This window comes from Leiobunum rupestre, chromosome 1, assembly GCF_980474605.1.
Source record: "Leiobunum rupestre chromosome 1, qqLeiRupe1.1.hap1, whole genome shotgun sequence".
NCBI lineage: Eukaryota > Metazoa > Arthropoda > Arachnida > Opiliones > Sclerosomatidae > Leiobunum > Leiobunum rupestre.
In genome coordinates this window covers 81,732,231-81,758,637 of record NC_143384.1, presented here as the reverse complement: position 1 = coordinate 81,758,637, position 26,407 = coordinate 81,732,231, and the positions used below count along the sequence as shown (strand labels likewise).

At 39.2% G+C, this 26,407-nt stretch overlaps 1 protein-coding gene across 1 annotated transcript; it reads left to right on the top strand.

The window, feature by feature from the left end:
- Positions 1-26,407, top strand: LOC149967504 (cytochrome P450 2F3-like). Its single transcript, XM_090172703.1, has 9 exons — positions 1-42; positions 744-889; positions 955-1,134; positions 2,753-2,846; positions 3,515-3,667; positions 5,612-5,820; positions 21,522-21,638; positions 21,709-21,813; positions 25,913-26,407. The coding sequence occupies exons 2-9, from the start codon at positions 745-747 to the stop codon at positions 26,392-26,394; spliced, it is 1,485 nt and encodes a 494-aa protein (XP_090028829.1). The 5' UTR covers positions 1-42; position 744; the 3' UTR covers positions 26,395-26,407.

The following is a 26,407-nucleotide window of genomic DNA, read 5'->3' as shown; positions in this document are numbered from 1 at the left end:
ACAACTGATTTCTTGTTTCTTCCTTAAAGAGTGTCACGAAAGGTAAGAGCAAATTAATAGAATGTTGTATCTGACGTAAACAATACCCTAAACTAGTAAAGCGTAGTACACCAATATGCCAAAACATATAACGCTGTAATCGTTGAAAGTTTTATTTAAATGTTTCTGTATGTTTTTTACGTTTATATCTAAGAATAATTTGTAGGCTGACCTTGAATTTCAGGGTTGTTAAGAATAAAATGGGAACTAATTTCTTTAACTTAACACTAGAAAATATTATAATTATTTTTCGATGCATGGAAAAAATCAAATATACTAAATAATAACGGAGTAAATGCGTGGACGTTTTAAATAAATGAAATTGGTAGGATCAGATTCATTTTCATTTAAAAATTAAATTTTTTTATCTTCTGGTGACAACCGTGCGTCATTTCATTTGAATGCATTATTATAATTAGTCTTATCAAGAAATTAAGGTATGCTAAACTCAGCTTAAGTCCTTGTTGAAATGAAAAGGTCGCATACCCTGTGATCTCGATACGCTAATAGCTCTTTCTATAATATAATATGATTGGCGCTAGTAACGTCCAAAACAAGTTGTAGCGCCTGTTAGCAGACGATTTTTCGGGTTAGTTCACATTTCCTTGAACAATAAATATTTTAATTTTCGGACCTACGATTGTAACAGAAACTGCAGGGCAGCCGGTAAAATTTCGCGTGAATAACCTTTTCTTACTTTGAAGGATGGACACTGGCTTCTCAAAAGAAACATCTGGTTTAGCAGCTCTTGTGATCGGCCTGGTGACTATTTACTTGGTGAAACTATGGATGACAGTCAGGTGCCTTCCACCCGGACCTATTCCCCTTCCGATTGTCGGAAACATACTGTGTAACTATAGCTTATCAGACCCACGAGAAGCAAATTACTATTTCAATTAATTATCTCTATTTCAGCATTTCGATCCGAAAAAAGGGCTATCGATGTACTAATTGATCTGAAGAAGCAATACGGAGGAATATTTACTGTTTTTGCGGCCGGAAAACCGTTTATCATCGTGTCCGATTGGCAGATAGCCAAGGAAGCCCTCATTGAGAAAAGAAACGACGTCATTTCTAGACCTGGATTCAGATCTTGTGAGCCCTTCAACTTCAACCATCACCACTCACAGACATATTCACACGCACCTTTAACTTATTTAATTGGTTTTTTAATCAGTCGTGTAGACGGATTTGAATTTTCAAATGTGCATAGGAATTTTAACCTTTCTAGTCCACGTATTCTGTTCTGTATGATTTGGTGTTAAATATGTTAAACGTGAATACGCTGAAGTTAGAAATAATCTCACTTAGATTAGAAAATACAGTAATGTGACAGAGATAGCTCTAATGTGCAAGGAAACATACTGGAACTAAAAACAAGCTTAATGGTACTCACAAACGCATAAATGTCTAGAAAATCTTTTCTTCATGTTAGCAAAAGTAGCATAAGACCCAAAAGTGTGTCAGAACGGTATAGTAGTTAATGAGAGTTTGTTTCAAAGTAAAAAGGGGAAACGAAGGGGGGGGGGTCGGAAAATGCGTCATCAAAATCGAGGTACTCCAGCGCCGCCGAGTATGTATGTCTACGGGTGAGTAAATCGAAGATAGAAAATCGCGCCAGACTATAGAATAAATATAATGTTGCTAGAATTATTCCAACTAGTAGGTTATGTAGTCTATAGTGTGACTAGGTCTCACTAGAAATTTTAATAGGCGCGAAGGTACAGCTGACACACTTTTGGGTCTTATGCTACTTTTAATGTTAGAAATAGATACCTAAATGTAGGGCGGACTAATCTCCGAAATCAATGAGGAGTCAATGGGGTATAGCTTATCTAAGGGTTGGGGTTGTTTGGATTCAAAAATAGGTGCCCATGTGGCTTATTTTTACAAGTTACTGAAAGATCCTGAGGTTTTTGTGAAAGCATGTCCATTCTATTTTACGCGTGGTGCTTATGATAGTAGGAAAAAGCAGTTTAGCTCTATACGTAGTTGCTTGTTTAATCGGTTAATTTTCGACTGGCAAGATCTGTAAAGCGGATAGAGAACTAAGAACAAATAGGTAGAAAACGGTTTGAATTGCTTTAAAATAATTTAGCCTAGTTCACACAACTCCTTCGAAACGTTGTGAATCAATTTGAATCGTTAACAAGGCAAAGTGTGAACGCGACTTAAGCGAAATTGACCCCAACTTGGAGGACTGGGCCCAGAACTCCGGGTAGCCACTCATAGTGCCAAACTCCCAACGGGATTGCTACTCCTGTATGTCTATTAAAAAAATGGTTAATAATAATTAGCTAAACTAATACCCAAGGCACCGCCTTAGGCCTAAGTCCTCAAGCGACTTTTAAAGCCATTAATTACGGTGGCCGGGTTACAATGCGTAGGAGTGTCGTGGCTAGCACATGTCACACAAGCCAACAGCTCCCTAGAGCATATTACCGTTAAATCTACAAGTTTTTATGAGAAGGTGAAACCGAAGAAGTCATGGGAAAACCCCTTTAACCAGTGGGGAGAGAACTTGCAAACTTAACGCAGAAGGAGTAGTTCAGAGTTTTTACCCAGTGCCACAAGTTGGGCTCGAATCCAGCTCCTCGTACTACGAGGGGAAAGCGCTAACCGCTCCACCACCCCACATTTATTCCTCTTAAGTTGTTTGGTGACTCGAAATTTCCTTTCATTTATTGCCTCTTTTTGTTCTCTAAACGTTTAGTTGGTCATTGTCAGAAAGAATTCATGGGAATTTTCAACGAAGTTAATGACAAAAAATGGGAAGTCACCAGAAAAGTTGCTAGTTCCGCAGTCAGGTATATCGTTAAACATTACTTACGTTTGTAGAAGCTCAGGAGTGAGAGAAGCGTTCGGTGTTCCAATTTATTAAATGTCATCAACTGAAAATGTATATACTTTAATTAAAAAATTAGTATCGTGAGGACTCAACTAGCTTGCTCGTGGAGTCGTAGGCATCCTTTAAAGTGTTCCACCAGAAACGTCTTTGTCCCCATTTAAAGGAGGGGGAAACTCCTTAAACTGCTGCCAGGACATCATTCTAATAGCTCAAAGATTGATCCAGATTCGACGGTGACATCACAGTTATATTACCGAGGTGTTAGGGGTGCAAGATTGAGCTGCACCCAATAAAATATAAATTTTTAACAGAACGGTGCAAAATCTCTCGAGACGAATCAGCTCGGAACAAACCAAGGTGGAGAAACAGGCTCAATGTCCCCCCCCCCCCATGGGATACGTTTCTTTTTCGCGGTGATCCGAGACCGATCAGAGTAGCCCAATGGAAAACGCAATGAGTCACACAATCCTGTTGGCCAAAAAACCACTTTAATGAAACTAGGCTTCACAAGTCACTAGTTTACTTAGGCCTGTGTGGTTCTTTGGGTATTAGCTAAGCTGATTATTATGTATTATGAAAGCGTTTCGTTAAAATCTAACACCTAAGTCTTTCTTTTGTTTTGTCTAGGAAATTTATAGATGGAGAAATACTACGAAACATAGTGCACAACGATACTATGAAGTTCATTGAAAATGTGTCTAAATTTGAAGGGAAACCGATAGACCCGAGTACGGAAATACAACTATTGGTTAGTAACATCATCGCCGAAACAGCATTCGGGTAAGTCGGAATTATTTTAAAAGGAGTAAATAAGGTTTTTATTGAAATTTGCTAGTAGTAATTAGGAGGAGATAGCAAGAGACAGAAGAAAAAGAGTCTGCCTCGAATCCCTCCCAGATTTCTTGAAAACTTCGAACTTCGCCAACCTCCCTCTTACCCCCTATACCAGCAAGCCAATCATATTGTTCAAATTAAGAACGTTTTCACGACACTAGCTATCCTAGTAGGAATTCCGGCGAACTCAATAATAACGCATTTTTAAAGTGCTACGCCCGTTAAATGTAATCATGCGCAAAGGAAATAAAGAACACAACGGAGAAGTTGGAAATTATCATGGCACACGGCACCAGCGTCTAGGCAGTTTTTTTCCTTCTATATCTCTTGGAGATATTAATTAAAAATCCCCATTTCACACGCAGCCAAATCTATACTCTAACCTACTAAGAAAGGAGGTTCCTCAAGTTTACTCCGTGATTGGTTTAAAGGAAATATAACCCTAGCAGGCGATTCTCACTCGTGGTGAAATACTTTAGAATGTAGTAGAAAATTCAACTTTTCTATCTTGTTGCGAGTTGTATACAGATATACGCCAGCAGCAGGATTTTCTACTAGGTTCTAGAATGTCGCGCCTCCAGCAAGTAACGACATAAGTTTGATATTCCCTGCTAGGGTTATCACTAAACATTAAGGAGGAATTCCAGCAGGGGCGTGCCAACCACGGGGTGCAGGCGTCTAGTAATTCACCTGTCCAACCTGAAAGGTCGACTAAACATGCGACACTCTTGTGTTAGGTTTTCTATCTCGCGTCATATTTTCGGACGCAGCATATTTAACAAGGTATGTGATTATAACATTATTTTTGCCCCCGCTCTCGGAAAAACGTTGGCACGCCCCTGAATGCCAGCGGAAAGGTCAACGCGTCGGAATTTTTCATAAAGTGGTAGGAATAGAAACTGCTATAGACTTTTCACCCTAAATGTCTATTAAAAGCGCTCAGGGCCAGATTAAGACCTTGAGAACAACTGTTCCAAATTATTTTTGCTATGGAACCCTAAATTATCCACCTAATTCTGTCGGAACCCCAACTCATTTTTTCACTTATATTAAAAGACTCTTGACACAAACAAAGATGGCCGCGCTGCTAATTCTCGGAACCCCAGGGTTCCGCGGAACATCTTTTGGGAACCGCTGCTTTAGAGGCCCTAAGCACTCACACATTTTGTTCCTTCATATCTATCTCAACCTGATTTAGCAGCACACAGTGGGGTAACTAAGGTCATTGGCGAAGGCCCGCAAAACTTGGGGCTGGCTCGTGCTACAGGGCCTGCGGGGCGTTACTGGTTGTAGAATTCGCAGGTTTGCACCATATAGTCCATAGTAAATCCGGCACTGGAACATTTGTGTGGTGCACCCTCAAACCCGTAGCCACGAGGGGGCATTCGGGGGCAATGCCCCCTCAATTGAATCCATTCCCCCTCAATACTATCTGCCCCTTCATCTTTATTAGTTTTTTAAACTTCTATTTGATGAAATTTTCCTTTTGGACCACTTGTCTTTGTCGAAGGTGTAGATCATTATTTATAGGAAACTATATCTTAATAAAATACAAGTTGTAGAATGGTCTGCTTCAGAAAGCAAGGTTTTTCTTTTTGTTGAACACCAAAAACATTTCACGGCGCCACTTATGTTAATTTTCGAAATTAGGTAACGAAAAAAGTGTGCCACCTCACCAAAAGCTACTGCCCCCTTAACGAATTTTTTCTGGCTACGGGCCTGTGCCCCCTTCCCTTGATGCTTTAGGCGTGTGCCTAATGGTTAATCCAGCCCTGAGAGCGCTTCTAGATTCAAAAACGTGAAATTCTTTTATCTTTATAATGCTTTTAAAAGAGGTGATTTACCAAAAGTAAAAGATAAAGACAATACGTTTTGATAACACACATTCAGGGATAAATGTTTAACCAAAGAGGACTACCAAAAGTTGAAGAATATTTACATGATGATGCAGCAATTATTCGGGAACACACCGGGAGACCTCTCCACTTGGCTTCTGCTGCTCTATTACCGCAGGGATTTGGCGGTCAGAAAATATTCGAGGGAATTTCGACATTTCCTCATGGCCAAATTTGAAGAAAACAAGAAAACCTATCAGCCAGGTGTGACATTTACGTAACAGTATCCGTCTATCAATTAGCCTTTTCAGTTTACATAGAGCCACGTAGTGGCAAATGCGAGAAGCTCATGAACTGCTGGATTTTCGTCAATCAATTGATTTTTATAACCAAAACCAAAATTTACGAGATTTTTTTTCAGAATGATAGAAAATATATTAAAGGCCTAGGTTTTCTTCTGCTTGTCCCCCTTTAAATTAGGCCAACATGTTCAGCGGTTGGCCTACCACCAGGGTATTTGTACTCCACTAAGTTAATTTAAAGGGAGAAAAAAACCTAGGCCTTTAAAGATTATGTCCCTAAAATTTTATAGTTGTAGGAAAAGTATTTAAAAAGTTAGTCCACTTTTTCCGCAACCTACATCTAACGGCTCCAAAAATTTCAGAAATCGCGGTGGAATCTACGTGCAGTGCCATAAGAATGAAGCGGCAAAAAATTGAGAAAGGGCGGCGTGTAAGGCATTTTAAAAACACGATAAACTACAATCTACGAATATAACCAAAAATCCATTTAGGTACCATAAGAATAGGGGAGGACCGCGATTCACTACCCGTCCTCGCAAACTTTGTAGCGAAAGTTCGTCTGCTTCGATATTTCGAGTAACTCACTCCTGCCATCTATGATAAACCCGAGCTAATACACGACCTTGACATATTATTTTTTGAGTAATTGAAAATGGGGAAGTAGTTTACAACTGCCCCAATACTAGTTTTGGGTCACGTAGGGTACGCGACGATTGTATTAATAGTTGCAGACTAAACTAAGGTTTGTTTAAATGGAAAACAGGATATTTAAATACGGAGCAGCTACAAAAGAGCGAGAAATGGCTTGTTACAATAGAAAACAGGGTAATTAAATACGGAATAACTACAAAAGAAACATAAATTTTTTATTTCAAGGAAAAACAGGGAATGTGCATTCGGAGAAGCTACAAAGAGACAAAGATGGCTGGTTTCTATGGAAAACAAGGTAATTAATTACGAATCAGCTACAAAAGAACCAGAAATTGCTAACCTAACCTAACCTAAACCTAACCTAATGGTAGAATAGAAAATAAATTCTGGAGAAAAAACCAAAATGACAAATGGAAAACATTTTATAAGATAATAAGAAACTAAAATCTTAGTTTAGTCTACAACTATTAATACAATCGTCGCGTACCCTACGGCAGCCAAAACTAGTATTGGGGCAGATGTAAACTACAGTCGAAAACGGAGCTGACTAAAAAAAGAACTACGCGTAGAAATGTTAAAAAGAAACGAAATCAAAAGCCATTATTGAAGCAAATACTATTTATTAGAGAAAAACTACCTTCGGAATTATTATTTAATAACAAACTAGTATTAAGATCTTTCAACCCATTGTCGTTCATAAAATTATTTACACTAATATCCGCCAAGGAAGAGAATAAATCCGATTTAAACCCATTTGGGCAGATATTTGCTTTTTCCGCCATTTTAACGAAATTAAAAAAAAATTAAAACACCAGACTCTAACGCCTGAGTGCGCTGTGTACGTGGTGTGAAAATTGCAGACGAACTTTCGTTACAAAGTTTGCGAGGACGATACCAGAGGCTAAAGCTATGCTCCCATATTCTTATGGTACCTAATGGATTCTTGATATAACTCGGTGAAAAATGCACCTCATTTTTATTGGCCGCAAAATAGTAGAAAATCATAAATAAGCACCTATATTACGAAATTTCCAAAATGCTTACTGCAGTGGGCAATACGACAAAAAAAAACGTTGTTAGACGATAATGAAATAAACTGACGAATATTCGTCAGTGGAATAAATAGCATATTTTCGGAGCAATTCTAAGAAATAATAACGGGGCCCGGGGAATTAGGGGATTTTTAGGGAGGGGGGATTATTAAATACACAATTTTAATACACGGAAGAAATTGTGGATTTCGGAGTCAAATGTTTCCAGGGTAAACGCATTTGGCGGAACGACGGCGGCCATTTGCCTCCAAAATCGAGCGAAAAAGTCGAAGCTAACGGGACCATTGGAAAAAATGGGGTTTTGAGTCGGGCAAATAAACTTAAAACAATGTCATTTTTAATTTAAAGAAATAATGTAAAATTAAATTTATTCACAATATTAAATTGAAATTTTAATCAACTGCAAGCGTTCCCCTTATTGGCACCTAACGGTGCCGCGCACTCGCTTCGCTCGAGCGCTGGGGGCGTGCGGCGCCACCCCAACCCCATACTTGCTAATCAAGCTGGGCCGTCTATAACGCGACCTAGAGGACAGTACCAAGCCAAACGCACTTAGTATCGTCCAAACACGAAATGACCGTTGACTCGTCGGGTGTTCTACGTTATCTAAAAATGCATTAAATTTAACGAATCGTCCTATGGAAAACGTACTATAAAAGCAAAATTTTGAAAAATATACAATCTTCTTGGTGTATTTCAACATTGTGAACAAATGTCAGATGTTCCCTTAATAGTCTTCTTTTTGACGTTACAAATTCGCACTCGGGACAAATAATTTATCTATTTACTTCAGTATTGGCAACTTCAATTTGAAATTTCTGATGAAGGTTGGTTATGTAACAAATCAAGCCAAGAAACCATACGGTACTATAATAAAATGCTAATTTATAGGGCAAAAACCTAAGAAACCTTTTATATCTCCCGATAGTCGTCATTTTTGGCCTAAAATCAAGAAAATGCTCAAAAAATGGCACGGGCATAACATGCTTTAAGTGCTCAAAACGCGGAACCCACCCAAATCCCCGGTTCAGTACAGTCTAACATTTATGAAGGTTCCGTCATCATTCCTACCGAATTACACGAGCTCAGAATGTAATGCCACTAATAATGCGACCCGGCTAACGGAAAGCATCGATGTCGAAATCGACTAATTGTGCGACCCAGCTTTCAAAAAAACCCCATTGAGTAGCCAATCAAAATAAGGTGCATTACTCCAGCCAGCTACTTTCCATTTTTCTACTATTTTGCGACGTTTCGTCAGCCAATAAAAATGAGGTGCATTACTCCGGCTATCGTCAAGTGGTTAAAAAGCCAAAGAGAATGTTGTAGCAGACGACAGTTCCGACCGAAAAACGATAAAACCGGGGAAAATAATATTTCGTTCACGAGATGGCGCTGCAGGTAGGTTCAACCAAGCGGTTCTAAGATTCTCGAGTCGGGGGGGATAAAACACGAAATTGTGGTTGCTAATAATAAATAAAATACTGGTAATATTAGCAAAGACGTAACCTAGAGATATAATGACGGTCGAAAGCAGTAAAGGAAGTTGTAGCAACCGGGGGGGAAGTCACTCAGTGAATTTGCACTTCAAATTTCGGTACCGCAGCGCCACTACGGCAGTTTTAAGTGGCAATCATTTTGATTTAGTTCAACATTCTTGAAAATTCCTTAAGGAATTAGTTACCTTTAGGACTTGGCAACGTTAGAGAACAAACGCCTTATTCTTCACTTTTTGAAAATAAACACCGAAACAACGAATCCACAAATTCTAACTAAAAAAATCACGAAACAGTAACCAATTACTGTCACTTTTTTGAATTGACAGATATTAGACAATTAAATATCCAAAATGCCAAATTTAGCACCTCCGCAACACCGTAACTGCCATTTTTCTCCGGTTTTATTATTTATTGTACTAAATACTGCCGTAGTGGCGCTGCGGTACTGAAATTCACTGAGTGCCTTCGCCCCCCCCCCCCCCCGGTTGCTACAACTTCCTTTACTGCTTTCGACCATCATTATATCTCTAGGTTACGTAGTTTTTATACTCTTTGATATTAGCATGAAATTTTTGGTCGGACGTCCTCAATTTAAATGGTTTTTAACCAATTTTAGGGTGGAGCCTGACAATTCCCCTTTAAAGTTCGCGCCATGTAATCTGTAACCCTTTTCGGTGGTGCCGATCCCCTTCGCGGACTGTTACAAATTTAGGGCATTGCACGAGGTACATGCGAGAACTGGTTTTAAAAACGTGGCTCTCCGCGAAATAGCTAGCAGTTACGTTCGTAGTCTCCGCGCGCACGTGTGCTTGGTGGTATAGGAATGCAAAAACCGTTGATAAGTATTACAGTGCATACTCGCTTTAAGCGCGGTAATACAAGCTGTACAAGTTTAACGTTGATATTAGAGAGATTAAGTAGAGCGCTCTTGAAGTTTGAGCGACAACGTCAAGAGTCACCTTATCATTCTCCTCGGTTTTATTTTCGCGTTTATACTTCGGAGTCGGAACCATAAACGTAATAAAGAAATAGACGCCTTACGCGGATTTTTATTTGCCCAAAATATACGGGAGCGATAACTAGCAGACAACTGGCAGATGTTCCGTATTCCTGTGGTACTCCGTTAAAGCGCCATCTAACGCTTAAGAATATGTAAGGTTTTTAAGGAAATTTACTGAATCGTGAGTATTGATTGTTCACAGAAATATTCCTAGCCCTTGCTCTTCACCAAGGCGGGGGAAGATGGCGACAAAATGCGAGTCGTGGCCTTATCGTGGAGTGAATTAAATCTGAGAGAGGGGGTTACATACAGGGGAAAGAAAAAATATAAAAAAGAGGGGGAGATTCGAATTCAGAATGGAAACCCTTTGTCATTAATCAATCACAAAATCTTTATTTAACACTCAAATTTATAAATAACACAAAACAAATTAACAAAATTGCGGGGGGGAACTGAGGGGATAATTTTAGTTTGCTTCTAGTGATGGTTAGGCCATTTCTACTATGGTTCTTTTAGCTTTTTCCAATATACGAGGGGAATTTAAACACTAAAAATACACTCTTTGACCTTAAATTTGTTAATGAAACTAACTCTTACTATTTTCTATGGGATCGGTTCCTATATCCCTAGTCTCAGGCATCTTGGGCTCGAAGGACGGAGGGGACAGAAATTAATATACACTTACACTAAATAATAATAAACACTACAATTTAAGATTCTACAATTAAACAATGACAATAATTAACTCAAAACAAGTTGGCAAGCCAAAATATACCTCTCCTCGGAAGAATTGTCCCTAGTGGTATTAATTTATCGAGATAACCCTTAAAGATATATCTCCGCAATTTAGAGTTATTTGTTAAAAATATTAACCCATTAAAATTTTATACCGAGCGGCATGCCCGGTATAAAATTTTAATTATAATTAAAATAATTGAGACGAAACGACCAATTTTAATTTATTCAGAATATCATAAGTTAAGTAGTTACAACAGTAAGTTAGACGTACTATAACAATGCACAATTGAATTAAACCCTTTTACAGAACAAGTTTATCAGTTAAATATAATACGAAGCAAATTTTAATGAAAGAAATATCTACAGAGGCTTTTTGGAATTACTCTCTTACGAAATACTTGCCGCATCTTTAACGCTCATTTTATTTCAACACTCGCCCTTGATGAAGATACCGTAGATATCTGGTAGTGGACGACTCGTTCACTTCCTGTTGACGTTGTGACGCATACCACATGAAAAAGACCAATGCCGTCCAATTTCCAATATCATATAATGACTCGCACACCCAAGAAATCATTGACTGCGTTAGAAATCGTAGATATCCAAATATCCACACCAAATGTATTTACAAGAAGCAAAAACCTTACCATCAACAAGGCACAGAGAGCCACTTGACGAACCGCCAGCTCTTAAAGCAATTAACGTTAAATTATCTCCTTTGAATTAACAGAACTATATATAGGTCGTTAAAAAAGTGGACCACCCACAGGGTCTACCCTTTAACCCTCTAATCTCGGCTGACTGCGCTAAAACAAGATTTAACCTTTAAAAAATACCAGATTAGGCCTTCATAAATTCATTAATAAAAAAAGACTTTATTACCTATTATGCTTACGATGCCTGTCTTAATTTCAGTGAATCTAAGGAGCTATCGGTGGTTCTGTGGTAGAGCGCTCGACTGCCAAGCCGAATGGTCTGGGTTCGAAACCTGGGTGGCGCATTTATTTTTAATCAATAGAGAAACGCTAAAGTAGAATTTCTTCGATGCAATAATTTCAATTTCAATTCTATTTCAATTAAACCAAAATTTCGTACTCTATTAAATACGCTTCCGATAAAGCTGAAGGTCTAATTTTCAATAAGGCGTAACAAGTGTCGGTGGTTCTGTGGTAGAACGTCCGCCTGTCAATCAGGAGGTCTCGGGTTCAAATCCCGCCCGATGCGATCGCAAATTGATACTAAGACGAATACCGTGTACAACTGGTGGAAACCCTGCCATTGAACGTTGAGAGGTAGCATTACACTCAGCACTCGGTCCGTCCCAAAGTCATTAAGAAGAAGTTGGAGAGAAAACGCCCATATAAACACAACAGACTCAACATGCACATCCATCAGAACACAAATACAACAAATTCAACACTCACAACCTACGCATAAACATTACAAAAACGTAATACACCAAACCGTCACGACGGTGAGCGAAAAAACACCATCCAAACCAAACCGCAAATGCATCCGTTAACGCTCACCGTCACACGGTGGTTTTGCCAACCCTTTGAGAAACTGCGTACGCAGTGATTACACTTTGCACCGAAAATGCGAACGCGTTCGCAGTCCTGACAGACAGACACACCCACAGACCCACCCACAGACCCACCCACAGACCCACCCACAGACCCACCCACAGACAGACACGGTCGTTGTATAACCCCTCCTAGGGGACTTTGTCCCCTCGGAGAGGTAAAAATGGCAACAGCGAGGGCACAACGCGAACGGAAAAAGTAATCTGGACTGTATAAATACAAGAGACAGAATGAACTCTCAACCTCGAGGGGATCTGTCTTAAATCCTTTTCTCGGAGAATAGCGAGGGATTAAGCTTTCTTTTCAAGATTTTTTTCTCTACTTTTCACTGGCTACTTCGTATTTCGACCCTGGGTACTCTACAATGGGGGGGGGGGTTATGATGGAAATTCTACTCATCACTCGGTTTTGGTATCCTCCGCTACGTTGTCGTCTCTCCGTTTACGTAAGATGCCCGACACACGCACTTCACAGAACGGGACGTCTTTGGGGATTGCTTGTTTACGCGTTTCTTTATTCACACTTTTCTTTAATTATCTTTATTTACTCGTCTACGGTTTGGCGGCCGGATTGCGGGTTTCTTCCTATATTCTTTTACTTCACAAGCTGACGGGGGCGTAGGTACTTCGGGTTTCAGTCTGAAATGTCCGGCTAGGCTAGGGAATCGGTCTCGGTCATCTGGCTGTCTTCTCTCGGAATGGCTAGATATTGGGTGATCAACAGGTGATTCGAGGGTGTTGAGGGCATTACGCTTCTCAGACTTATTACTGCTTGGCTTATGTTCTTCCGATCGGAATGTCCTGGCTGTGGGTCATCTAGGCAATCATTGAGGGTTGTTCCGATCATGTGGTTTGCATTGAGGGTTAATTAATATTTAAGCGCGACTTCATCGCACATTATTTTATATTTATTTCGACATGGTTTCTCTTGCCCGAGAAGCAGAGTTCTGTCCAGTTCTGTACCGTTCTGTACTGTTCTGTCCAGGTCTGCCAAAAGCAGAGTTCTGTCTTTTTGGGGCTCTGTCCAAAGAATAAATTCTTTGCTCTGTCTCTTGGTTTTGTTCCGATTATTGGGGGGCGGGGTTGAAACAAAAAGCAACTGGTGACCTCCCATTTTACTTAGGTCATTGGTGTATTTAAGACTCGTGTCTAGTCATGCGGTGGTGACGTTGTCCGATTTACGAAAGGTCGCTTGGGATTGCGGGGGGGGGGGGGGGAATGCCAGAGAGTCTCGAGGTTCCCGATTTTCTGTCTCCAAGCGGAAACGTCCGGGCGCCCTCTCGACCCTGTGGCGACGGCCTTGGAAAACGAGCGCATATTCTTGGGTTATCGCTACCTGGTAGTTAATATGAAGCTTGTGGACTTGAAATGATTTCATGGGATCGCTTTACTGGTTTAGTTCGGAAAGTTTTAGGGAAAATCTGGGCTGGGAAAGTTCGCTGAATGTATTGCACCATGGTCTTGTGACCGAGAGAAAAACACTTTAATTAGCGAGGGATTAATTTTAGTATTGCTGAAGGCAGGGATTTAGTTTATAATTTATTTTAAGAGAACGATTTAATTGATTATCTTAATTTTATATTTTATCGTGGGGTTTGATCGAGTTCTATAAGGCTTATAAACAATAATTAATTTGTATGTATGGTTCAAAAGTTATTTAAGTTTTTAGTTTATCATTAAATTAAATTTATATTTAACACTGGGATTAGTTTCATTAAATAGAGCTCGGAATTCTAAGATATTTGATGTAGGGGACTTTAAGAATACTTAACAAGAACTGTAAATTTAGAGGGTCAAGAGTGCGGGGAAAACGTAATAACAAAAGTAAATAAAACACAAAAATATAAAAAAAGTAAGTAAGCGGGGAAAATAATCCTGAAGGGTTACAAATATTTTATCTGGTTTAAAATGAGACGCAAAAACTTAAGCGGTGAAGTGGAAAAACGGGTAGTAAGTTTATGGCTTAGAACCGTATTTAAATATAAGACATGTTACCTAAGTTTTTGTGATTTTCTTTATTAAGAAAGTAGTAGTAAAAGTGTTTTCTACTGAAAATCTGTTTTTATTTGATAAAAATGGTTAAAATTTCTGCTTTTACGCATGGCAAGAACTTTTCAACAAGTAAAACCAAACCGGAAAATGTTTCATTCCATAAGTAGGATTAAATTATAGTATTATTTACATAAATATTCATTCTTATTTAAAATCTTTATATAACTTTAGGTTTCCCTTATCTAAACCTACAATACTTTCTCAATGGATAGTTGAGCATGTAAATCTCGAAAACTGGACACCTTCAAATCATGATCTCATTTGTGGTGATCACGTTTTAGAACGGGATATACAAATTGAAAATTACTAAAAGCCATTCCAACTCGGGTCTTGTTTCTATAAAATTAAAATAAGTATAATATTAGTCTAAATAATTTGTTTTAATTAAATAATCCACTTGAAAGATAAATAGAAACAAGACGTACGACGGTCAGAATACACACAATCCTTCTAATGTGTTAAGTTTGTTTGTGCTATTCACAGCCACCTGCAACGCCGGTATCGCAACCGAAATATATCCACGGTCACACATATATACATACTTTCACTTATTTGTTACTTCTAGTCATACTTTGAAAGCATCGAAGATTCCTTCGATCAGTGTCACTTTTATTTTTTACTTCTGATCACACTTATTTGTTACTACTAGTCAGCCGTTGAGTGTCACACTTATTTCTTCTAGTAAATAATTAGTTACTTCTGATCACACTAATTCGTTACTTCTGATCACACTTATTGGTTACTTCTGGTCATACGCCGAATACTAGGCTGATCAGTGTCATACTTAATTGTTACTTCTGCTCATACGTTGAAAGCGCGGCCCACTCTGAACGGCCTCGAAAAACGCCAGAGAGAAACGGGCGCGTAGACCTCGATAAACACGCGGATTTACAATGTTGGAAATTGCGGGGGTCCGTAAACGCTGCCCAAAAAACCTTACTTAGAATTAAATTTAAGGAACGTATTTGCAACTCTAGGTTAAATGTAAACCACAGCTATTCAAAAATATAACTCTCATGAAAATCGGACTTAAATATGTAGATTTTTAAGCGAAAATATAAAACCACGAAAATTGGGTTCCGGTAAATAACCCCGAAAACTATACTTAAATTTAATATTTACTGATTTAACCGAAGTTGTAGTTCAACTTAATCCTAACCTATCCAATAATATTTTTTTTAATGTTACCGGACTTAATTTTTAACAAAATATCAACCACACAAAGCCAAACTACCGAAAACGGTAAATTGGGCAAATGGCCAACTTCTTGGGCTTCGATTTCAAAAATTTATGAATGTCTATCAATGGCAATGCATTTACATTCGAACGAGATATCATTGACTCTTCTAGCCTTAACCGTTGAAGAGGTATGCGTGACACGGCGCCATCGGCATCGGCGGCAACGGCTACACTGTACGTGAGACTAATACACACAAATCCTTAGGATTGTGTGTAACAAGACGTACGACGGTCGGAATACACACAATCCTTCTAATGTGTTAAGTTTGTTTGAGCTATTCACAGCAACCTGCAACGCCGGTATCGCAACCAAAATATATCCACGGTCACACATATAAACATATTTACACTTATTTGTTACTTCTAGTCATACTTGGAAAGCATCGAAAATTTCTTCGATCAGTGTCACTTTTATTTTTTACTTCTGATCACACTTATTTGTTACTACTAGTCAGCCGTTGAGTGTCACACTTATTTCTTCTAGTACTTATTAGTTACTTCTGATCACACTTATTTTTTCTAGTAACTTATTAGTTACTTCTGATCACATTTATTAGTTACTTTTGATCACACTTATTTGTTACTTCTGGTCATACGCCGAAGACTAGGCCGATCAGTGTCATACTTAATTGTTACTTCTGCTCATACGTTGAAAGTGCGGCCCACTCTGAACGGCCTTGAAAAACGCCAGAGGGAAACGGGCGCGTAGACCAAAGAATTTAAATTCTTTGCGTAGACCTCTATAAACACGCGGATTTACAATGTTGGAAATTGCGGGGGTCCGTATACGCTGCCCAAAAAACCTTACTTAGAATTAAATTTAAGGAACGTATTTGCAATTCTAGGTTAAGTGTAAACCACAGCTATTCAAAAATATAACTTTCATGAAAATCGGACTTAAATTAAGGAACGTTATGTCAACTTTCAGGCGGAAATATAAAACCACGAACATTGGGGTCCGGTAAATAACCCCGAAAACTATACTTAAATTTAATATTTACTGATATAACCGAAGTTGTATTTCAAGTGAATCCTAACCTATCCAATAATATTTTTTTTAACGTTATCGGACTTAATTTTAAAGAAAATATCTACCACATAAAGGAAATCACCGAAAATAGTAAATTGGGCAAATGCCCAACTTCTCGGGCTCCGATTTGAAAACTTTATGAAAGGCTATCAATGGCGATGTTTGTACATTCGAACGAGATATCATTGACTCTTCTAGCCCTAACCGTTGAAGAGGTATGCGTGACACGGCGTCATCGGCGGCATCAGCGGCATCGGCAACGGCTACACTGTACGTGAGACTAATACACACAAATCCTTAGGATTGTGTGTAAAAACCGGTGATCATTTCATGTAGGTTTAATTATGTTATTATAATTTGAGCGATATTTCCTTTTGTTTATAGCCAATTTGGTTAAGTTGGTATGAAGTGATATTCCTCTTTCTATAAAAGAAATGTAGTATTATATTGCAAGGTCTGACACAAATTAGCGAAGGATAAAAATCTATAAATACATAAATTGTCAATGTTAATTTTATTTAAAGGACCATAGCTTCATACCTTTTGTAGAAACATCCATTTCATCAATATTCAATTTACTTTTGATTACAATTTAGAATCTCATGTAATTATATAGTGATACTTTTCATTGAGTTGGGAATATTAATCTAGAGGTCCAATCAAAACGTCAGATTTCAGTATTTCGCGAAACAGGTTTTTAAAAAATAAGAATACTGCCGTCTGACGAGAAAACTTTATCATTCTACCCGTGGCGCCGTCTATCGCTCAGTGGTTCGTTCAAATAAGACGCGTTTTCCAGCAAAAATATTTTTTTTTTCAAAAATAATGGATGGCGCCACGGTTCATATGATAACGTTTTCATCATAGTATAGTCCACGTCTCCACGAGTTACTTAAGCCTTTGACAAAATAGCATTTCGTCAATTAGAATTTTTTATTTTTTATTATAATATAAGATTATCTGCTGCTTTTTATATCGGTTTCGAAAGAATGAATTGACGTATTTAAAACTTAGAATTAAAATTAACCTAATTTTAAATTATCACAGCCGAAATATTCGCGAATCACGTCAAAGTGCCCAAAAGATTACAAACACGAACAAGCGATCGCAAATTGATACTAAGACGAATACCGTGTACAACTGGTGGAAACCCTGCCATTGAACGTTGAGAGGTAGCATTACACTCAGCACTCGGTCCGTCCCAAAGTCATTAAGAAGAAGTTGGAGAGAAAACGCCCATATAAACACAACAGACTCAACATGCACATCCATCAGAACACAAACACAACAAATTCAACACTCACAACCTACGCATAAACATTACAAAAACGTAATACACCAAACCGTCACGACGGTGAGCGAAAAAACACCATCCAAACCAAACCGCAAATGCATCCGTTAACGCTCACCGTCGCACGGTGGTTTTGCCAACCCTTTGAGAAACTGCGTACGCAGTGATTACACTTTGCATCGAAAATGCGAACGCGTTCGCAGTCCTGACAGACAGACACACCCACAGACCCACCCACAGACCCACCCACAGACCCACCCACAGACCCACCCACAGACCCACCCACCCACAGACCCACCCACAGACAGACACGGTCGTTGTATAACCCCTCCTAGGGGACTTTGTCCCCTCGGAGAGGTAAAAATACTTAATATTTCAATGTTCTTTTTCAAGCAACGTGGTTTTTAGCAATCGTAAATACTGGTTTAAATTATAATGCTCCTAAGCCTCCTATATTATAGGCGAAATCGGAGACATATTTAAAGTAAAGCAGGGTACACGAAAACCAATGTTGGTGTTTAGACAATGCTCACAGTCATACATAAGGCGCATTTTGGAATTGATTAAACACGTTTTTGGGTCATGTAACCGGATTTAGCAAATATTTCTAAAATATGTGTTCTATCGTTACTGTGAATGTGTTCTTTAGCAGTCAATCTGAAAGCTCGTGCTTAACTGATTTCAAATAATTTAATTTCACGAAAGTATAGATACTCCCGACGTTGTCGTTCAAACTTCTAAAGTATCCTGCTTAACTTCACTAATTGCGAATATGCATACATCAAAGGTTTGGTGGTAAATTATCGACCAATGGAATCTGCGTCAAATCTGGGAAGGTACATATTTGTTTTTAAGGGCCTAAATGGTTACTGCTCTAAGAGATATAATAGATACTTCTGGAATCTGGTAATTAGTTCAATACAATTTCAAGATATTGACTTTGTTTTGCGCGCCAAAATGTGGGTTCCGCCATTTTGTACAAACACTGCTATCATAGTCATTTATAAATAGGCAGAATGAATGGCACAGTAAGAAAAGTAGGATTTAATTTCATATTTTCTTACTCAACAGCTAGCGAAGGTGACTAACGCGAAGAGCTTGCCACCACTCTCCTACGCGTTGTAATCTGGCGTAGACCCAACGCTAGTCCCTCCTATGACCAAAAAAATTATTTTCAAGGTTTTTTCCGTCAAGGCTATAGAAGAGATGGTTGAGTCACTATCCCGCTATAAAAAAGTAATGGCCTAGTCACTACCACCCCCTCCATTTCTCGTCGTAGCTCTCTCGAAATACGCTTTTTAGCGCCACATCGCGGTATAAACGGTGTTAACTTATGAAAAGAATAAATAAATTAAATAATTTTTTTAACTGAAATTTTAAGAAATCGTTATAAAATTTTATTCAAATAATTTTCTATTTAAAGTTTTTAAAAAATTAGAAAAGCATTTTATAATATAAAATAATTTAACATTATTAATTTCTAAAATGAAATTGCTTTTATTGTGCGTATGGATCACATGACCAAGAACTGAAAACGGGATTCCATACCTCTACTTGAAGTTGGAATCGAACATTGGAAAAACCACCAACGGTCAAGATATTGCAAAAAAACCACGACAAAGGTATGAAAGACCGTTATCAGAAGAAAATAGGGGAAGTACGTATCTGTAGCTTTGAGCCATAGAAGTCGTCGTGTGACCCACGAAAATGCCTTTTTACGCATAATAAACCAAACTGAAAAAGTAGTTCCACTTTTGTTTTGATTCAACTCGGCTATAAACGACGAAAGCAAATACGCCTTAGCTCAATTAGCAGAGAATGAGAAGGACATTATGTTACAATTGTTCTATTTAAGAAAAATTGATTTTTTAAACGATGTATTCATCCGCGATTTCCCGCCAAACCGTTTTGGCGCGAAAATTCGTGAAAAGTGACGCCTTTCCAAAGCTGACTAGAAGCGTACTTCCCCCTATTTTCTTCTGCCGTTATTTAATGGGAATTCACGCGGTACTTCGGCACATATGCCTTCGAGGCGAGAAGAAAACTAACTAAAGAACTAACTTGACTCATCTTCATGTTCGGAAAGGATTTTCCCTTCGATCTACTCTAAACGATAAATTATCGTTTCGCTAGCTAGGAATTTCCCCATCGTCAGCCCCGCTCGCTATGTAAAACATTTTCAATCCTTGTAAAATTTAAAAATTTTAAAATTTACTGTTCGCTACAATATATAGTTTTATACGGTTTTTAGTTTCCGTTTATAAATCCCCCCCCCCCTTCTCCATTTCACAAGCTTGTGTTTAAAATTTCTCATTTTCTTAAAATCTTTAATTGTTAGTTTTCATCTCGCCTAGAAGGCATATGTGCCGAAGTACCGCGTTAATTCCCATTAAATAACGGTCTTTCATACCTTTGTCGTGGTTTATTTGAAGTTGGAATGCCTATCTTGCCGTATCGCGTATGGCATGGACCAATAATTTAAGGGGACTCACTCTCCCAATATTTTGACACCGTAGGCGTGGCCTAAATCGGAAGGCTTACTGAGGTACATCAGCCGCTTTGAAGCGCCTCAAGAATTCTGTTCAACAATAACTGCGAGTTGGGGCTTAGGAGACACAATACGTGCGATAAAGTTATTTTAGGCTTAGTTCATTAAATTTTTTAAGTTTAGAAATTATATGGATTCCAATAAATTTGAGTAAAAAACCTCAGACATACGCGGCCTACTCGTAATTTTTACCTTTACTTAAACTTTCAAAAATAAAAGGACAAAAACTTACTAAGCCTAATCATTAAACGGACAACAACGGCGCCATTTTGTCAACATTGAATGTGTACGCTCGAGCTTCTCTATGAAATCGACTTCAGCGACGCCAAGCTTGTCCACATTGATCTAAAATTAACCGTGATTTTCCTATTCCCAGTATTAACGCGTGCTTTTTAACGCCCAAACAGTGAGTCCCTTTACATTCTTGGTCCAGGCGTATGGGAAGATCACTCTGAAGGCTTTGGCCCCGCCTACGAGAAAAAAAAATCCCCTCTGCGCGCGCTCCCCTCTCACGTTGTTGATTGTCAAGTTAACATAGTGACGTCTAAAAAACCGTCAGCCACATCAAGACGAAAATCTGCCGCGATAAGCATTCCAAGTAGAGGTATGGATTCCTGCTGATAAATAAAGCTCTTTTGGGCGCGAAAAGGGCAGACTCCTTAGACGCCAGACTCGAAAGTGGTAGGAGCTTTGCTTGACGAAGACGACCGGATAATTTTATTTATTTATTTAAAATTTTAATTTTTTTTGGCTCTTAGTGGTATTCTCAGTACAAAAAGCCAAAACAGAACCATGAAAAGCTTAATTTCCCGCGTACAGTCAACCCTTTTATTTCCAGCCAATTTTCTTGAAAATAAGCTCAATTGGCTGCTTTACAGCCTAATATGGCATCCCTGCAGTGAGGGGACACGGTGGAGCTCATGTTTTGGCGCCAAACAAAGTCTATATAAATAGTGTCAAATAATTTTGAAAATTGTGAAGGTGTGATTCGTAATTTCGCCGACGCCGTGAAAACATCGGGCTTAGAGGCGGAAGGAGACGAGAAACATTATCTGGATGACGAAAATATGATGAAAATCATCGGCATCTTATTTGTAGGTAATACGAAACCCAAATAGTGCCCAGAAATGTTTTACATGTTATAAAAAATGCCCATTTCCATGTTTAGGTGCTACAGAAACAACGGAAATCACGCTACGGTGGATATTATTGTTTCTGGCAAACTTCCCACACACTCAGCAGAAAATTATCGCGGAAATTGACGAAAATATCGGTGAGTGGCGGGAAAGATTTAAAAAAAACCTCGTACCCTAGATTCGAAAACAATGCCAGCCCGTAGACAATAGCATTTACCCACTTACTGCCGGAACTCCGAAAACATTAGCTCCATTGTTACTATGGTAACCAACTCTAGAAAAGACCACGGCAACAGCGCGTCATCAAAGTTGGCCGTGATAGGACAATGACAGCGCCCTATGGAGGACGACTTTTCGGAGGACACGTGCTCTCAGAATTCGAATCTAGGGTACGAGGTTTATATTGTAACGAGTAGGAATTGACTACACGTTGTATGACTATATCCAGGCGCGGTTCTAGGGAGGGCCCAGTCGACCCATGCCCACCCAAAAAATTATGATTTTTAAACTTCCATTCGATTTCCTCCCCCACACATATTATTTCCTGAAGTATGGGCCCACCTAAGAATAATTTTTCTAGAACCGCACCTGACTATATCTGGTATTTTATTTATTATATACCAGTAATTACAAAATACACACGCGATTGGACCATGGAAGGTTAGCTGGTGAATGGAAAGGATAAGAATGTACAAGAGCAAGCATTCGCTGCTGCGATCCTGGACAATCTCGGCCTCACCCAGGAGAAGCAAGGGCAAGCGTTCACAGCTCGCGACCCTGTTCCCAGATCAGAGAAAGACCAGCTTCTTCTAGTTCCTTCTCCGAAGGGGCAAAGACGCTCGAATCAAAGCTCGCGTCTCCTTATATACCCTATGTCCAGCTGCTAGTAATTTTCTCCCTCGGTGACCGGTTCGCACTAAAACATATCCACGACAGTATTATCTTTGGTTCGACATAGTTCATTGTACTCTAAGTCACCTTCGACCACTACCAAAGGCGGGGATTTTTCGGCCTCGGCTCCGTCGTAAATATAGTCAGCTAGTACTATAGGAGCAACCAACACAAGGATAACGCAGCTAGCCTTTAAACACGGTAAGGAAATGTTGTGTACAAATTTCATTGGACGAGCCTTTTCGCTGTACGTTTTACGGGCGGGGGGGGGAGACAATTTCCGAATTTTCCTCTTCCGACGGCAGTAGGCGCTAAAGCGTCTAACCAATGAAAATTGTACACAAGAAAATCCACGAGTTTTGCTTTCTCCTTGTGTGGGGTGCTAATACAAAGGGCTTGTAAAAAAAAATTAGTATTTTCATAAAAAAATATTATTACCTCAACCTTCGTCATTCGTGATAGAATCCGCTTCCATATAACCCTGTTTTAAAAGATTTTACAATGAAAGACTAACGATTGGATGTAAATTAACATGATCATGATTTTTCTGCGTGAGCTTGAATGCAAAGTTCGTAAGTGGCGAAATACTTTTTTATCTGCGGGCGCTCTACTTTGGAAACTGCGCCTTTAAAATTCGGAAGAGGATTGAGGCCATCTATCGATCAGATAGTGTAGTTACTCTGATATTTAATACATAGTTTGCACCTAAGGGAGGGGCATATGGTCTCCATGGAAACCAGGTTGGGGGAACGATTAAAAAGTCAAACCATTTCGCGCGTAGCTACTAAATAGGTAGCCATTTTGTTGGTCATCGCAACGAAGCGACAAAATATACGAAAATTATATTTATGCTTAAATTGTTTTTAAATTAAAATGGCTATGGGCCCTAACAAAACCAGGTAAGATTAGAAACCCGGGTTATTTAACCCAATTAGCAAATGACGACTGTAATATCTACGAAAAGAAATTGGCAAAGTTTATCAAATTAGGCCTTGGTGGTGATCGAATAAAATAAAAATTGTCGCTCTCCCTTTCTAATTGAACTACTCGAACAATTTGTAACAAAGCAGTTAACCAATTTTAACATGAATCTATATTCTTAATAATTTAAAAAAAATTAAAATCCGTAAACAGACGATTGGAACTGTTAACCCTCGCGTTTTACTGATAAATATACACCAGCAAAATGGCGTCATTGTACGGTTCATTCTTGCTCAAATAACATATTTATTCTTGGTGCATATATCTATACTTGATACTGCGTCATTGGTGACGTAGGGATGCAAACTATGTATAATTTTAAATGTCGACCGCTTTAGTTGTCTCAGGTAACAGACTAAGCCACTGCGTAACTCACTCTGCGCATATGTGAAAGTAGCACAGGTACTGGCCATGTTTAAAAAACAGCATCAGCGTCAACTGCTTTTTTTGGTTTTTTTTTGCCGTGTCAGTACAACTGCAGTAGCGGCGCCAGAACAGGCCGGGGTAGGCCTGGGCCTACTTGAAATTTTGGTAGGGGCCTCCAAAAGTCGTCTTAAGGGACCTCCAAAATTTAATATATGGGCCTCCAAATTATATAATATCAGAAAATTCTGTAATTTGTTTGAGAAATAATTTATTTATTAATTTTTCAATATTTAATGCGAGTGTTCGCTGAACGACACTACTGTTTTTATTCCTTTCAAAGGCACGAGTAACTTTTCTTTGACAGTAGTTTATTTTTAATTTTAATTTTTGGCGAGCGCTTCTATATCCAAATTTTATCTTTAATTTTATCTATACTAATGGCTCTTAAACCTACTTTACTTACAAGGAGAGTATCGGAGGTGTTTATGGCCGAGTTTGTTCAAAGTCGGGCGTAATGTAGACCTATATAAGATATGAAATTTCCCAAAAGGAGACGTTGCACTACCCATTCGATTTGTCATGGCAACCAAAAATGTTTCGCACGAGTCTTCGTTAGCACTCGATACGAAACGTGCGTAGCGCACAAATTAAATATTTCAAACTGTGCAATAGTGGATTTTGTTTTAAAACTTAAATCAACGTTTGAAAAAAAACTTTTCCCCACAGAGCCAAAGTGAACCCCAAAAATTCCCAGAGGCGTAGACAAGGGGAGGTTTCGTGTCTAGACCCCCATGGGCCTACCTTGACTGTACTAAATTTCCACCCCTTTCCGATCCCCCCTCTTAACATTCACATACTTCAACCCCCCTTGACGAATTTCTGGCTATGCCACTGCCCAAAATATGGGAAATTTCCCCCAATCTGACCGCACTAATTAGAGGGAACTATAAATTTGCATTTATGCTCAAGGCATATGCGGTTGCAAATGATCATTTATAGAAAAAAGCCAAAAAAATGTGCTAAATGTCTATTCCAATAGTTAAGAAACTATGCTGCCACTAAAGAGAGACTCGGACTGAAGGACACTTTAAGAGTTAAAATTGGAGATAATTCAATATGTATCTTAGGTACAATAATGAACATTTAGAAAATTGTTCAAAATTGGATGTGTGCCATTTCGGACCTTGTTTGTTTTCTTAGTGTGGTGCCTTTAATATTATAATAGCTGATTATTAATATTATTATTGTTATTTTTCGACATAATAATTCTACGTCACTCCACACATAGTGATCAGTAATTAATTCGAATAACTCAATACCGGATTTACTGAAGGTGGCGCCCTAGGCAGATTTTGGTGGGGGCCTATGTAAGGAAAGCATAAAAACGCAAAACTCGCGTGTCCCGAAGCTGAGCTTATGTCACGAGAATAATGATTTTTCAAATAATTAAGCAACAAGCCTGATATTTTTATCTCTTACCGGATCAGTAATAATAATTAATAATTATCAGCGAGGCTAATACCCAAGGCACCACTTTAGGCCCAAGTCATCTAGCGACTTTTAATGCCATTGATTCAGGTAGTCGGCTTACAATGCGTAGGAGGGTGGTTGCAAGCTCTACATGCTACGCGAGCCAACAGCTCCCTACACTCACTATTACCGATAACCTCTACAATATTTTTATGGAAAGGGGAAACCGAAGAATTCGGTGGAAAACCCCTTTAACCAGTGGGAAGAGAACTTGCAAACTCAACGCAGAAGGAGTAGCTGTGAGGTTTCACCCAGTGCCACAAGCTGGGATCAAACCCGGCTCCTCTTGCCGCGAGGCGAAAGCGCTAATCACTCCGCCACCCCATGAACAATCCATTGATTCCATCAGGGGGGGTCTCCTGTTGGTGGAGGCCCATAGGCCTGTGCCAAGTAGGCCTAGTCCTTAATACGGCATTGATTTATCGAACGTAATGATAATTATTGGGGTAACCTTTTTTTCTTCTATAGGAGACCGCGTGCCATCCCCTTCGGACAAAACGAACTGTCCCTACACATTGGCCTTCATTTCCGAAGCTCTGAGGTTTCGGGCGGCAACCCCTCTTGGAGTCCCGCACGCCACGAATGTGGACACTGTGCTGGGAGGGTTCAGAATCAAGAGAGGAAACACGGTGATCTTCCACGCCGAAGCCGTTCACATGGACCCGAAAATCTGGCCGGAGCCTCAACGATTCCAACCCGAACGCTTCCTAAATCCAGACGGAACTTTCAATAACCGTCGAACGGGGTTTTTAGCATTCGGAGAAGGAAGACGCATTTGTCCTGGTGAGAAAATGGCCAGAAGCGACGTTTTCCTCGTTATGAGCAATCTCTTGCAAAAGGTTCGCGTAAGGCTGGATGGTGCTCCGGGATCCGCCGATCTGGAGCCCATGAATACGGTCATCATTAGTATTCCTAAAAGCTACAAAATACTTGTAGAAAAAAGATATTAAATGCCTTTCATGA

Coding starts and splice junctions, on each gene's coding strand:
- LOC149967504 (XM_090172703.1), top strand. CDS start 745: ATGGACACTGGCTTCTCAAAAGAAACATCTGGTTTAGCAGCTCTTGTG. Junction 890..954: donor GATTGTCGGAAACATACTGT/GTAACTATAGCT, acceptor TCTCTATTTCAG/CATTTCGATCCGAAAAAAGG. Junction 5,821..21,521: donor CAAGAAAACCTATCAGCCAG/GTGTGACATTTA, acceptor AAAATTGTGAAG/GTGTGATTCGTAATTTCGCC.